This window comes from Mobula hypostoma, chromosome 28, assembly GCF_963921235.1.
Source record: "Mobula hypostoma chromosome 28, sMobHyp1.1, whole genome shotgun sequence".
Lineage (NCBI taxonomy): Eukaryota > Metazoa > Chordata > Chondrichthyes > Myliobatiformes > Myliobatidae > Mobula > Mobula hypostoma.
In genome coordinates, this window is record NC_086124.1 from 21,410,263 (window position 1) to 21,424,451 (window position 14,189).

Sequence of the window (14,189 nt, forward strand, 5' to 3'; positions counted from 1 at the left end):
CCCTGTATTTACTGTGAATGCCCGCAAGAAAATGGATCTCAGGGTTGTGTATGGTGACATATATGTACTTCCATAATAAATTCACTTTGAACTCTGAACATTGCTGAAATTGTACAGCGGACAACATACCTTTCTTTCAAAGATGGGCAATCTTCCAGCTCTCCGACGCCAGCACATCCTTTCTTAGATAAGGACCAAAACTGGAGTATTCTGTGCAGTTTTGGGCCCCTCATCTAAGAAGGGATGTGCTGGCATTGGAGAGAACGCAGAGATTCTCGAGAACAATCCCGGGAATGAAAGGGTTAATGTACCAGGAGTGTCTGATGGCTCTGGGCCTGTATTTGCTGGAGTTAAGAAGAACGGAGGGGTGATCTCATTGAAACGTGCCGAATATTTAAAAGCCGAAATAGAGTGGACATGCAGAGGATGTTTCCTATAACGGGGGACTCTAGGCACAGCCTCTGAATAGAAAAAAACAGCCCCTTAAAACAGAGATGAGAAGAATTTCTTTAGCCAGAAGGTGGTGAATCTGTGGAATTCATTGTCACAGATGGTTGTGGATGCCAAGTTGTTGAATACTGTATATTTGAAACAGAGGTTGACAGGTTCTTGATTAGTTGGGGCATCAAAGGTCATGGGGAATGGGGTTGAGAGGGGTCATAAATCAGCCATGATGGAATGGTAGAGCAGACTCGATGGGCTAAATTCTGCTCCCCCATTACAGGAAGGATGTGGGGGTCTTTAGGAGAGGGGGAGACCCCATCGTGGTTTCTAAAAATCTGAGTCTTTTTCCCAGGGTAGACGTGTCTGAGACTAGAGGCCATACATTTCAGGATAAGATGGGGAAAGTTTGAAGGAGAGACTAACCAAGAGCAACTGGGTGGTCCATATGCGGAGCGAGCTACTGGAGGAAGTGGTTAGGGGTTCCTCTGATTGGTACAGGAGCTCACTCAGCTGTTCAGCACAGAGTTTTAAAGGGGACCTGAGGGACAACTTCCTATGCCAGACGGTGGGCCGTACGTGGAACAAGCTACCAGAGGAAGTGGTTGAGGCAGGTACATGAACATTTAAAAGGAACTTGGATGGGAGAGGAGGGATATGGGCCAAAGGGCCTGTTTTCATGCTCTGTGACTGACTCTTCATGCATGCTTTCACCCCGATCCCTATGCTATGCTGTGGTAGCGTAGGAGTTAGCACAACTGAGTTCCTCCAGCAGTTTGTGTGTGTTGCTCGGATTTCCAGCATCTGCAGATTTTCTCGTTTGAGCTTTCAATCCTGGAATCATTCTCGTGAACCTCCTTTGAACCCCCTCCAACATCAGCATATCCTTTCCTAGATAAGGGGCTAAAAGCTCACAATACTTCAAGTCATGCCTCACCAGTGCCTCATACTGCCTCAGCATTACATCCTTGCTTTTATAATTCTTGCCTCCTTGAAATGAATGCTAACACTGTGTTAGGGCATATTCTGTAGTCAGGGTATATAGCAAGTAACCTCAATGGCAACCAATCTTCACATCTGAATATGGATTGTAGATTGAATTTAAAATGAAGCTCCGAATAGTAAATTTCAGACCAGGAAACACCCAATGGACTGATATATGTCTGCATATGCATGAAAGCAATCAACATCCAATTGCACTCAGACCACAATAATTAACAATCATTTTAGGTGCGTTAGGTGCTTTGAAAAATTGTACACTACTCAAGAGAAGCATTATGAAAGCAACTATAGAAATTGTCCTGTTCTTTAAAGTATAAAAATGTTGGGTCAGGGAGTCCATCTCTCTCTCTGTCGTGACTCCAAAGGCTTGTGCGTCCCAAGTAAACTTTTATATCTGCCAGCTGCATCTCTCTGGTGACTTTGTTGCACTCATCTTCCTCACTACCGACTCAACCCACAAAAGACCTGATCCGTACTGTATTGCTAAACAGAAAAGGTATCAAAAAGGACCTGAGGGACAATTTCTTCACGCAGAGTGTGGCGGGTATACGAGCTGCTGAGATAAGTGCTCGAGCTGGGTACAATCAAACAATCCACCTAGGAATTTTTTTTTAAATGTTGTTTGAGCATATGAGCCAAACATGGGCAAATGGAACTAGCCTAGCTGGCAGCACACATGAGTGGCTGAAAGGCCTGTTCTTATTACAATGTGGCTCTATGCAAAGCCTCACCGATGTCTTGTACAACTGCAACATAACGCCCCAACTCTTGTACAGTGCCCTGACCAGCCCTCTTCACCTCCCCGTCTACAGGTGTCCTCACATTGAGGGAACTAGGTACCGACAACCCATAGGTCCATCTGTTCTACAACGCTACTCCGATGGGCCGAGTGGCCTGTCCCTACATTTTCAAGTGAACGAGCAGACCAGAGTATACAAAAATTATTTTATTCCCCAGTTCCACAGTTTGCACACCGGGCTCCTGGGGATGAGTAGTCACCCCCCCTCACCCCCCGTCAGACCCTTGCCCAATCAAACACGGCATCCCCCTCCTCTGACCCACTGCCCTCCTCAAGCCTGGATGTTGCTCTTGGCGCTGAAGGCCAGGTAGTAGACCAGGAGTCCGATGGCAGCAGCAACCACCTCCGTCGCGACCCAGGGACCGCTCCAGGCTCCCTGCAGGGAAGTGGACGAGACAGAGAGAGAAGGGGTGGGGAGGAAGGAGGGAGAGACCACACAGAGACATCAGAGTTGGCAGAACCGGAGACCCTCGCACACCTGCACACAGCCCCCCAACCTCTGCGCCACTGCATTAGAATGCACGCCCGTGTACAGCTCACTCTCCCCCCCACCCCCACCCCATACAAGGACAGCGACACACACCCTACTTCTGCAACCCAGAATACACAGGGCAACCAGCTTCCACCCCCCCCCCCCCAGCACAGGCACAGCCTATACAGATTTAACCTCCCAATTCTCCCCCCATTCTGTTACTGTGTTTCCTTGTAGAACCTCAACGTGCTGACGTGATAATAATCTATTTCATGCTATGCAAGATTTCCACTGTACATGGGTATCTCTATTTATTTATAGAGATACACACACAACATGTATTTCCGGCCTTTTGAACCACACCGTCCCGCAACCCCTGATTTAACCCTAGCCTAGTCACGGGGCAATTTACAATGACCAACTAACCTACCAACCCGTACGTCTTTGGATTGTGGGAGGAAACCAGAGCCCCCGGAGGAAACCCACTTGCTCACTGGGAGAACGCATGATTCTATCAGTGTGACTGATTGACCCTGGTTAAGGGTGTCCATGCACCCGTGTAGACCACTCCCGGCCCCCCTCACACAGACAGCTACTTACTCGGTGGTCCACACTGACAGCAAACAGGGGCTTCATGGCAGTGTAGTCCTCTTTGTTCCTCTGTGCCTTTTTGGGGGCGGGGGGAGAAAGAGTTCAAGTTTATTGTCATTCACCGTGTATACAGCTAAACAGAACAATGTTCCTCCAGACCAAGGTGCACGACGCAGTATAACTCACAAACACATAACACGAAGTGATATTACCACAAATAAATTAACAAATAATAACAATAAAATAATTCCAAAATAAAATCTACTTCAGAAGATTGACATTTAGCACAAAGTGCAATTACATCACAAGTTTAAAAAGTGAACAGAGTAACATTACTGGTACTTCGTACGTGACGAGACCTGGGAGGTGGCAGGGAGTTCAGTCGTCTTACGGCCTGTAGGGAGAACCTGTTTCCCACCCTAAAGCCTGATTTATACTTCTGTGTCAACTCGACGCCGTAACCTACGCAAGTGACCGACGCTTGTTGTGAGCATTTATACTTGTGTGTTGGTGTGTCTGCATCACTCTGCAATTCGTGCACGTCGCGCATGCGCACACACCTGCCCGCGCAAGGCTTCATGGTCATGGTAGTCTTCCTCAGGGTAAACAAGTTTAAAGCAAGCGTCTTTTTTCGTAAAGGCGAAATGTGTCCTCCATAATTTCGGGGGTCTGTAAAGCTTTATGGAAAGCATTGCAGCCAGAGTTCCTTCCCTGCCCTTCAGTCGGCCAATGGGAAGCTGTTGCAGCGTAGGAGGAAATGCGATGCTACCAAGCGGACCAATCACAGCTGTTGCAGTCTGCGTTGCTGCGACGCGTAGTTACATTCTGAGAGAGGTGTGCGTCAGGCTACGGCGTAGGGATCCGCGTAGGCACTGCGTAGGGTTCGCGGCTACTCTGTACTTACAGCGCAGAGTTGACGCATAAGTATGAATCAGGCTTAACAGTCCTTGTCCTAATGCTAAGGAACCTCCTGCCTGATAGTAGGGGGGCCAAAGAGATTGTTGGAGGGATGGGAGGGATCACTGACAATGCTCGGGTGTGTACTGATAAATATCTTGGATGGGTGGGAGAGAGAGACCCTGATAATCCTCCCAACAGTGCTTACAGTTGTTTGTAGGCTCTTGTGGTCGGATGCCTTGCAATTCCAGTATTAGACGGTGATGCAGAGAGGAATTAGGAAATGGCCGGGGGGGGGGGGGGCAGGCGTGGATTTGAGAACAGGGACCGGGGCAGAAATGGGCAAACCGGGTGTTCAGCGGTATCCATCGATGTCAGGTCAATGACCGCACCCTCATCTCTCAGACGCCCACCTCACTCACTATTTAAAGACACAGCACGGTTATTTGGCCTTTCGACCTAATATATTGTTTTACGTTTGAAACTTTGTTCATGCTCCCCAGCAAGATTAAGTTGCAGCTCTCATCCCAAAACAGCCAACAGTCCACAATGACCATTCACCACCCCCTTTTAATCTCTCCCTCTTGACTTCCACAACACCCTCAGCCGGTGGAAATCCACCCCACACATGTCACTCACTTTCCTCAGGGCGCTGTAGGACTCCTCGTCGAAGAACTTCACCTCGTACGTTCCGGACCTGGCCAGCTTGTGCTCGGCGCTCCAGGAGACCTGCAGGAGAGAGGGAGGAAGTGCTCAGCGGGAGAGCGTCCGGACGTGCAATCCCAGCAACTGGTTTATTATTGCTCATCACTGCCTCTACTTACTCAGGAGGCGAGAGATATTTTTTAAACTATTATTTCTTTCTCTTTGTATTTTCAGTTTTTTTTGGCACACTGTTTAAACGCCCAAGTTGGTGCAGTCTTTTATTGGTTCTATTATGGTTATTATTCTACCCACAAGAAAATGAATCTCAGGTTGTACAGTATATGGCGTCACAGATGTGCTTTTATAATGAATTTACTCTGACCTTCAAGATCGGCATGTCTGTGTCACAGCTCACACTGACGCGCCACAGAAAGTGTCCTTTCCGGATAGAGCACGGCTCGACACGGCAACCGCTCTGCCCGAGACCACGAGGAACCACAGAGAGTTGTGGACACAGCTCAGCTCATCATGGAAACCAGCCTTCCCTCCACGGACTCGGTCTACACTTCCCTCTGCCCCAGTAAAGCAACCAGCAGAATCAAAGATCCCCCCCCCCCCCCACTCCTCGGACATTCTCTCTTCTACCCCCTCCCATCCCGCAGAAGACACTAAAAGCCTGAAAGAACGAAGAACGTCCCACTAGGCTGAGGGACAGCTTCAACCCTGCTGTTGTAAGACTAATGAAGGGGATGAGATGGACTCCTGATCTTCCGATCAACCTCGTTACATTTACCTGCACTGCACTTTCTCTGTGACTGTGACACTTTATTCTGCATTCTGGTGTTGTTTTACCTTGTTCTACCTCAATGCTCTGTGTAATGATCTGATCTGCAAGAGAGGCTTTTCCCTGCATCTCGGCAGGAGCCACAGAAGCTTGACGTCACACACCATCAGGTTCAGGAACAGCGATTTCCCTTCAGCCATTCAGTTTTTCAATCAACCAGCACAAACTTAACCTCTACCTCAGTATAACAACAGTATAGTATACTCACTTGCCCCATCACTGAACTGATCCAACTTCCTATAGACTCACTTTCACAGACTCTTCATCTCATGTTCTCAAAATGTATTGCTTATTTATTAATTATTCTTTCCTTTTGTACTTATTGTCTTTTGTACATTGGTCGTTTGTCCGCCCTGTTAGGTGACGGTGGTTCTACTGATTCCACTGTGGGTCTTGGATTTAGTGAGTATGCCCGCAAGGAAACCCATCTCAGGGCAATATATGGTGACATATATAAACTTTCTGAACTTTGTACAACAGTGGATTTTGATTTTGTTACACTGTGGATGTTTATTTCATGTTAGAACTGTATGATCAATGTTTATGTTTTTCTTGTGAATGTTGTGCCCCTGATGCTGAGAGATTTTCATTGCGGATGACTGTCAACATTGTACCTCGACTTTTCTTGACTCTTTGCCTTTTCTGGACCGGGGAACGGGGGATGGGGGCACTGCACTGGTGGACACTAGGACCCAGGGATGACCATTAGTCACAGAAACAGAATTCAGCCATTCAGTCCATCGAGTCTGCTCCACCATTCCACCATGGCTGATTTATTTTCCCTCTTAATCCCATTCTCCTGCCTTTTTCTCCCCATAAATGTTTACACCCTGACTAATCCAGAACCGATCAACCTCTGCTTTAAATATACACAATGGCTTGGCATCCACAGCCATCTGTGGTAACAAATTCCAACGATTCACCACCCTCTGGCTAAAGAAATTCCTTCTCATCTCTGTTCTAAAGGGACGTCCTCATATTCTGAGGCTGTGCCCTCTGTTCCTAGCCTCCCCCACTATAGAAAACATCCTCTCTTCATCCACACTATCTTGGCTTTTCAATATTTGGTAGGTTTCAATGAGATCCCTCCTGCCCTCAATCTTCTAAACTCCAGCGAGTACAGGCCCAGGGCCAAAGAGTCCTCGTGTTAACCCTTTCATTCCCACGATCATTCTTGTAAATCCCTGCTGGACCCTCTCCAACATCAGAACAACCTTTATTAAATTAAGGGGCCCAAATCTGCCAACAATAACCCAAATTTCTTCTGCCTTATAAAACTTCAACATCACATCCTTACTTTTATATTCTAGTCCTCTTGAAATGAATGCTAACATTGCATTTACCTTCCTCACCACAGACTCAACCTGCAAATTAACCTTTAGGGAATCCTGCACTAGGACTCCCAGGTCCCTCTGCAAGTTGGATTTTTGAATTCATTCTCGGTTTAGAAAATAGACCACACCTTTATTCCTTCTTCCAAAGTGCATGACGACACACTTCCGAGCATTGTATTCCATCTGTCACTTCTTTGTCCATTCTCCTAATCTGTCTAAGTCCTTCTGCAGACTCCCTGCTTCCTCAACACTGTCCGTTCCACCTTCATATTGCCTGCAAACTTGGCCACAAAGTCATCAATTAAGTCCTCCAAATCATTGACATATAATGTGAAAAAAGTGGTCCCTACACTGACAACTGAGGCACAGCACTGGTCACCGGAGCCAATCAGAAAAAGCCACCTTTAGTCCCACTCTGTCTCTTGCCAATCAGCCAGTGCTCCATCTACACTAATACCTTATCTTATTAAACAGCCTCATGTGCAACATCTTGCCAAGAGACCAAAAATCCAAGTAAACTACATCTACTGACTCTCCTTTGACTATCCTGCCTGTTATTTCCTCAAAGAATTCCAACAGATTTGTCAGGCAACATCTCGCCTGAAGGAAATCATACTGATTTCGGCTTCCTCAGAATCAGAATCCGGTTTATTATCACCGACATGTGTCATCAAATTTGTTAATTTAGCAGCAGCAGTTCAATGCAATATATAACATAGAAGAAAAAATAATAATAGATAAGTAACAGCATACGTATATTGAATAGATTAAAAACCATGCAAAAACAGAGATATATATATTAAAAAAAGTGAGGTGGTGGTCATGGGTTCAATGTCCATCTAGGAATCGGATGGCAGAGGGGAAGAAGCTGTTCCTGAATCGCTGAGTGTGTGTCTTCCAGGCTTCTCACGGTAACGGTGAGAAAAGGGTGCTGGAGGTCCTTAATAATGGATGCTGCCTTTCTGAGGCATCGCTCCTTGAAGATGTCCTGGGTACTTTATAGGCGAGTACCCAAGATGGAGCTGACTAAATTTACAACCTTCTGCAGCTTCTTTCAGTCCTGTGCGGTACCTTCCCCCCGCCCCCATACCAGTCAGTTTTTGAGTGTATTTGTTTTTTTTTAATTCTTTTATTTATTACTAACAAACAAACGAATGAACAAAAAACACAGCACATCCACATAAACCACAACCATAGCAAAATCAAATTAAATATTGAGCAGCAAAAGAGAGAAAGATATAAAGGCAAAAGTAAACATACACAGCAGAGGTGCACTGCACAAAAAAACCTCAGTCCTCACCCCGTGAGAAAGTCCAATACAGGGCCCCATATCCTTTCAAAGATGTCCCCTCTGTCCTCATAGTCTCAGTCTCTCCAAATGTAAAGTATTTGCCAGTTCTCTCAGCCACAGATCGTATGTAGGCACAGAGTCCATTTTCCACATTTGCAGGATTAACTTCTTAGCTATCACCATTCCAAACAACACAGCCACTTTTCACCCGGTCAGTATTCACCCGAGCTCCATTATGTAGATAATTGAGCTACATAATTGAGTGTATTTGTTGACATGCCAAATCTCTACAAACTCCTAATGAAGTATAGATGCTGTCTTGCCTCCTTTATAGCTGCATCGATATGTTGGGACCAGTTTAGGTCCTCAGAGATCTTGACACCCAGGAATTTGAAACTGCTCACTCTCTCCACTTCTGATCCCTCTATGAGGATTGGTATGTGTTCCTTCATCTCACCCTTCCTGAAGTTCACAATCAGCTCTTTCATATTACTAATGTTGAGTGCCAGGTTGTTGCTGCGACACCACTCCACTAGTTGGCATATCTCACTTCTGTACGCCCTCTTGTCACCATCTGAGATTCTACCAACAACGGTTGTATCAATAGCAAATTTATAGATGGTATTTGAGTTACGCCTAGCCACACAGTCATGGGTATAGAGAGTGTAGAGCAGTGGGCTAAGCACACACCCCTGAGGTGCGCCAGTGTTGATCATCAGCAAGGAGGAGATGTTATCACCGATCCGCACAGATTGTGGCCTTCCAGTTAGGAGGTTGAGGATGCAATTGCATAGGGAGGTACAGAGGCCCAGGTTCTGAAACTTCTCAATGAGGGTCGTGGGAATGATGTTCCTGACATAACACCAAACACCAGGGAGGTGAGGGGCTCTGTCAGGGGACCAGTGCACCCATCCTCTCTCCCTTCACCACTCCCCCCGTCCAATCACTGGCCATCCCAACCACCCCACTGTACCTGGTAGCGTCCCACGTCTTGCCCGCGGACCACCCCACTGTACCTGGTAGCGTCCCACGTCTTGCCCGCGGGTGACAGGAAACTGCTTGCCGCCAACGTCTGCGTAGAGCGCAACGTTCTGAAGGACAGAGTGACAGAGGGAGGGGCAAGTTAAAGCAACACTATCGATGAGGGAGTCAGGGACGAGGGGACAGAGGGAGTTTGGGGACTGACACAGGGCTGTGGGGAGAGTGGGACAGTGGGATTAGTTTGAGGACTGACACAGGGCTATGGGGAGAGTGTGGGACAGTGGGATTAGTTTGGGGACTGACACAGGGCTGTGGGGAGAGAGTGGGACAGTGTGATTAGTTTGGGGACTGACACAGGGCTGTGGGGAGAGTGGGATTAGTTTGGGGCCTGACTGGGCTGCAGGGAGAGTGGGACAGTGGGATTAGTTTGGGGATGGACAGAGCTGTGGGGAGAGAGTGGGACAGTGGGATTAGTTTGGGGACTGACACAGGGCTGTGGGGAGAGAGTGGGACAGTGGGGTTAGTTTGGGGACTGACACAGGGCTGTGGGGAGAGAGTGGGACAGTGGGATTAGTTTAGGAACTGACACAGGGCTGTGGGGAGAGAGTGGGGCAGAGGGATTAGTTTGGGGACTGACACGGGGCTGTGGGGAGAGAGTGGGACAGCGGGATTAGTTTGGGGACTGACACAGGGCCATAGTGAGAGTGGGACAGTGAGATTAGTTTGTGGTCCAACTGGGCTGTGGGGACAGAGTGCGACAGTGGGATTAGTTTGGGGACTGACACAGGGCAGTGGGAAGGAAGCGAGGCACTGGGGTCTGTCATACCATGAACCCTGATCACTTTCCCGTACCCACCTGTGCACCATTTTTGCAGGTGAGGGAGATTTCGACGATGAAGACAGTTTCGGAGGAGATGACCGCATCAGACGTCGTGTAATAAGACGGGACAATCGAGGGCTCAGTGCACGTCTCCGCTGTGGACAAGGAGACCAGCGTTAGCACCAGAACAGGGACTCTGTGTGGAACCAGATGCAGAGCCCAGAGGAGTGGAGTCTGTCCCCGGGTTGGACCACACACCCCACTATGGGGCCGTGTCGGCCTGTCCAGCACGGAAAGAGCCCCTTCGTCCCACAGTCAATGCTGACCCGTTTATAGATTGCATTTTATTCTCCCTAATTTCCTGCCAACTCCCAATCACAAGAGATCCTGCAACACACACAAAATGCTGGAGGGACTCAGCAGGTCAGGCAGCATCTATGGTGAGGAATAAACAGTCGACGTTTCAAGCTAAGACCCTTCATTGGGACTGGAAAGGAAGGGGATAGAAGGTGGGAGGAGGGGTGTTGGAGTGGAACAAGTTGGTAGGTGATAGGTGAGACCAGTTGAGTGGGTGGGGTTGGGGAGGGGACGATGTGAGATACTTGGGAGATGATCAGTGGAAGAGGCTGAAGGAGCTGGAATCTGACAGGGGAGAGTGGACCATGGGAGAAAGAGCACCAGAGGGAGGTGGTGGACAGGTGAGAGGAATCAACATCCATGTCACGGTGCTGTCCGTAATTGTTTTTGGGAAATTTTTCCACAGAGGTGCTTTCCCGTTGCCGCCTTCTGGGCAGTCAGTGTCTTTACCAGACGGGTGACCCCCAAGCCATTATCAATACTCTTCAGGGATTGTCTGCCTGGCGTCAGTGGTCGCATAACCACGACTTGTGATCTGCACCAGCTGCTCATACGACCCTCTAATCCGATCTTCATGTGACCCTGATCGTTTGGGGGGGGGGGCTAAGTGGGTGTTACACCTTGCCCAAGGGTGACCTGCACACTAGTGCCTTACACCTCCTATGGTAGAGGCACATCTCCACCCCATCACCCAGTGAGATGAAAGGGAAAGGGAAGAAGAGTGAAGGGGGGGGGCAGGATAAAGAAATCAATGTTCAAGCTGTTAGGTTGGAGGCTACCCATTTGGAATGAGAGATTTTGAAAATTTCACGATAGACGTTGGTGATAATAAATCCGATCGTGGAGATATCCCGCTGATACCCTACTCCGCCAGCCTGAGAGTGGCCTCACCCTGGGGCCCTGGACAGACATGCCAGAACGGGAATGGGAGCAGGAATTCAAACGGAAATGGGTGGCCACCGGGAGATTCTGCAAGACGGAGCTAAGGCGCACCGCGAAGCAGTACCACCGATGCAGGGGAGGTCGCACCAGAATCAGGTGTGTGCCCCCCCCCCACCCCCCGAGCAACTTGCAAATGAAGTGTTGCCACACCAGGAAGGACCGTTTGGGACCCTGGTGGTGAAGGAGCAAGTGCAGCAGAGGTTAAGTGCCCGGTGGCAATAACGCTTGGCCCTCGGGGGACGTGAGGAAGGCATTGTACAAGATGGCAACAGCTGTATACGAGACCGCACTCAGTGTACTGCGTGTAGTTTTGGTTGCCCTGTTATGCTGCGTGGCGGAGTGGAGCTACATCTCCACCAAAGATGTGAGGTGCTCCTCCTCTCCGCTAGCCTGCAGGTCACCCACTGGCAAGGTGTTGCTGCCGGGCAACCCTGCAGAGTGGGGGGAGAGGATCTTTACAAAATGGTGGGGAGGGGGGGCTCAAGAAAACCCCACAAACCCCCTCAGCACCCAAGCAGGAACAGACCGTGCACTGGCGTAAATGCCCCCTAACTTCAAGCCCAGTTGGCAGCCGGGCGCTCTCCTGTATCTGCAGGGCGCCCATGTGCCAGCCTCACCCCTACCCAAACACTTCAAGCCCATCAAAGGGCATTCAAGCCATACCCAGAAAGATCCTACAATTTCCCCTTACACGCAGGGAGGGGAGGGAGGTGAAAATTGCACCACCTCTGAATAAACATCCCTGCCCCGCCAGCCGTCTCCTCCCCCCCCACAATGAAGTGACTTATTACTCACAGCAAGATCCCACAAATTATAGATGACCGCCCCTGCTTCCGACCTCAGTTGACCGCCTGGTACTTCGGCATTGGATTAGCGCCTGTCCAAGGGCTTCCCTACCCTGAGGCACAGCATGATCCCACTAAATCCCTCCAAAACAAGCAGGAGCACAACGGTAAACGCTCGGGATCTCTGGACCCAATTGACGCCGAAGTCCACTGCGCCTGTTCAGGTGTGTTCCCACCGCACAGCAAGATCCCACAAACCCCACCATCGCGCCCCACCCCCTCACCCACACCACCACCAACACCGGCAGGATCGCAGCGGTGCTTCTTTGGGGCAACCGGCTAAGCTCTACACCTGCATTTACCCAGCACCTCCCTCCTCCCTCCTCCCAGAACCAAATAGGAATGCACAACAAGATCCCATCCCTAAGGACACGTCACCCAGGGCCGGGGCCGACGGCAAGGTAGGATCTTGGCACTTCCCACCCCAGGGCCAGGTCTCCCACCCACCCCTAGCTGCAGGTGACCTCGCTCACCGGCACAAAGGCAGGCGACAGCCGCTACGAGGACCGCCAGCACCGAGACCCGTCGCCGCCACCACTCCATCGCTTCGTGTCCGTCCTGATCCCGCGGCACCACGGGAAGAAGGACGAGAAGGGCACCATGGGATAGCCAGCGGTCCTCCCGTCAACTGCCGCTGCCGGGTGGGAGGACCCGTACCGCAAAACCCGCTGACAGCTCCAGCGCCTCCTATCGACTGGGATGATCAGACTGACGCATGCGTGACAACCAGCTCCTTCATAATTTATTACTCCAATTCGCAGTTTTAATTATTATGTACTGCTGCCACAAAACAATAAATCTCACGACATCTACCAGTGATCTTAAAACTGATTGCTTAATGTCATTTCCTGTACACAAGTGTAATGGAGGACGAAATAATCGTTACTCCGGATACGATGCAGCGCAAAAATAAACCCACAATGAGATAAAGCACACAACAATAATAAGCATAGATAGACAGATACTTTATTGATCCCGAAGGAAATTAAAGTGTCACAGTAGCACAGATGCGCAAATATTGGAAGATAATTTAAAAGAATAAAAACAAAGTTACGTCAAACAGTCTAACAGGAGGGAGTCATCACTTTCCTGGCTGTAAGGGTTGACTCATTATAGAGCCTAATGGCCGAGGGTAAGAATGACCTCATACAGCGCTCTTTGGAGCAGCACAGTTGTCTTAGACTATTACTAAAAGTGCTCCTGTCCAGCCAAAGTGGCATGCAGAGGGTGCGAAACATTGTCCAGAATTGCCAGGATTTTCCATAGGGTCCTTGTTCTACCACAGCCTCCAGTGTGTCCAGTTTGACTCCTATAACAGAGCCAGCCTTTCGAATCAGCTTATTGAGCCTGTTGGCATCACTTGTTTTGATGCTATTGCCCCAGCACACCACTGCGACACCAGAAGACTGTACTGGCGACAACAGACTGGTAGAACATGTGAGGGAGAGGTCTGCATACTCCAAAGGGTCTCAGTCTCCTCAGGAAGTAGAGGCGACTCTGGCCCTTCTCACAGCCTCTGTGTTGGTGCTCCACTGTCATCCAGGGGCACCCCAAAGTCCTCACCACATCCACGTCCTCACCACCAATAGTAACAGGGAGAAATGCAGTGCAAAAATATCACAACCAATATAAATATATAGGATAGTTTATCCATATGTAGCCCCCCCCCCGGCCAGCCTCAGGGTCGCTCAACTCGCTGTCGTCCAGGGAAACAGCCCTCGGCCCCGCCAAACTGGGTAATTAAGTTTGTGTGGATGCTGTGTGATGTACCCCACCCCGCCAAATAACAAATAATACACCATATGCGATTAAATGAATTACACTTTATAGATATTACTGGAACTATATAATTAATAGAGATAAAATATAAAAGGAAAATAAAAGGCGCCACACTTATCCAAGTTCAATCTCTTCGTGCACAAACAGTT

The 14,189-nt window shown here is 49.0% G+C and overlaps 1 protein-coding gene across 2 annotated transcripts; it reads right to left on the reverse strand.

Moving 5' to 3' along the window:
- Positions 1-2,440: 2,440 nt before the first annotated feature.
- Positions 2,441-12,894, reverse strand: ssr4 (signal sequence receptor, delta). 2 transcript variants are annotated; one of them, XM_063034697.1, is made up of 6 exons: positions 12,735-12,875; positions 10,154-10,272; positions 9,290-9,407; positions 4,842-4,931; positions 3,315-3,380; positions 2,441-2,618 (listed from the first exon to the last, which is right to left on the reverse strand). In XM_063034697.1, exons 2-6 carry the CDS (start codon positions 10,219-10,221, stop codon positions 2,514-2,516), a joined length of 447 nt encoding a protein of 148 aa, XP_062890767.1. In that variant the 5' UTR covers positions 10,222-10,272; positions 12,735-12,875; the 3' UTR covers positions 2,441-2,513. The 2 variants fall into 2 exon arrangements, with proteins under 2 accessions (XP_062890767.1, XP_062890766.1); XM_063034696.1 differs by having other exon boundaries at positions 2,449-2,618; positions 9,333-9,407; positions 12,735-12,894.
- Positions 12,895-14,189: the final 1,295 nt, after the last annotated feature.

What these genes read in the sequence shown, in the direction of transcription:
- ssr4 (XM_063034696.1), bottom strand. Translation starts at nt 12,804, where the DNA reads ATGGAGTGGTGGCGGCGACGGGTCTCGGTGCTGGCGGTCCTCGTAGCG. An exon ending in AAGACGTGGGACGCTACCAG is followed by an intron (nt 4,932 to 9,332) that starts GTACAGTGGGGT and finishes TCTCTCCTGCAG; the next exon opens with GTCTCCTGGAGCGCCGAGCA. An exon ending in CTGTCAGTGTGGACCACCGA is followed by an intron (nt 2,619 to 3,314) that starts GTAAGTAGCTGT and finishes ACTTCCCTGCAG; the next exon opens with GGAGCCTGGAGCGGTCCCTG.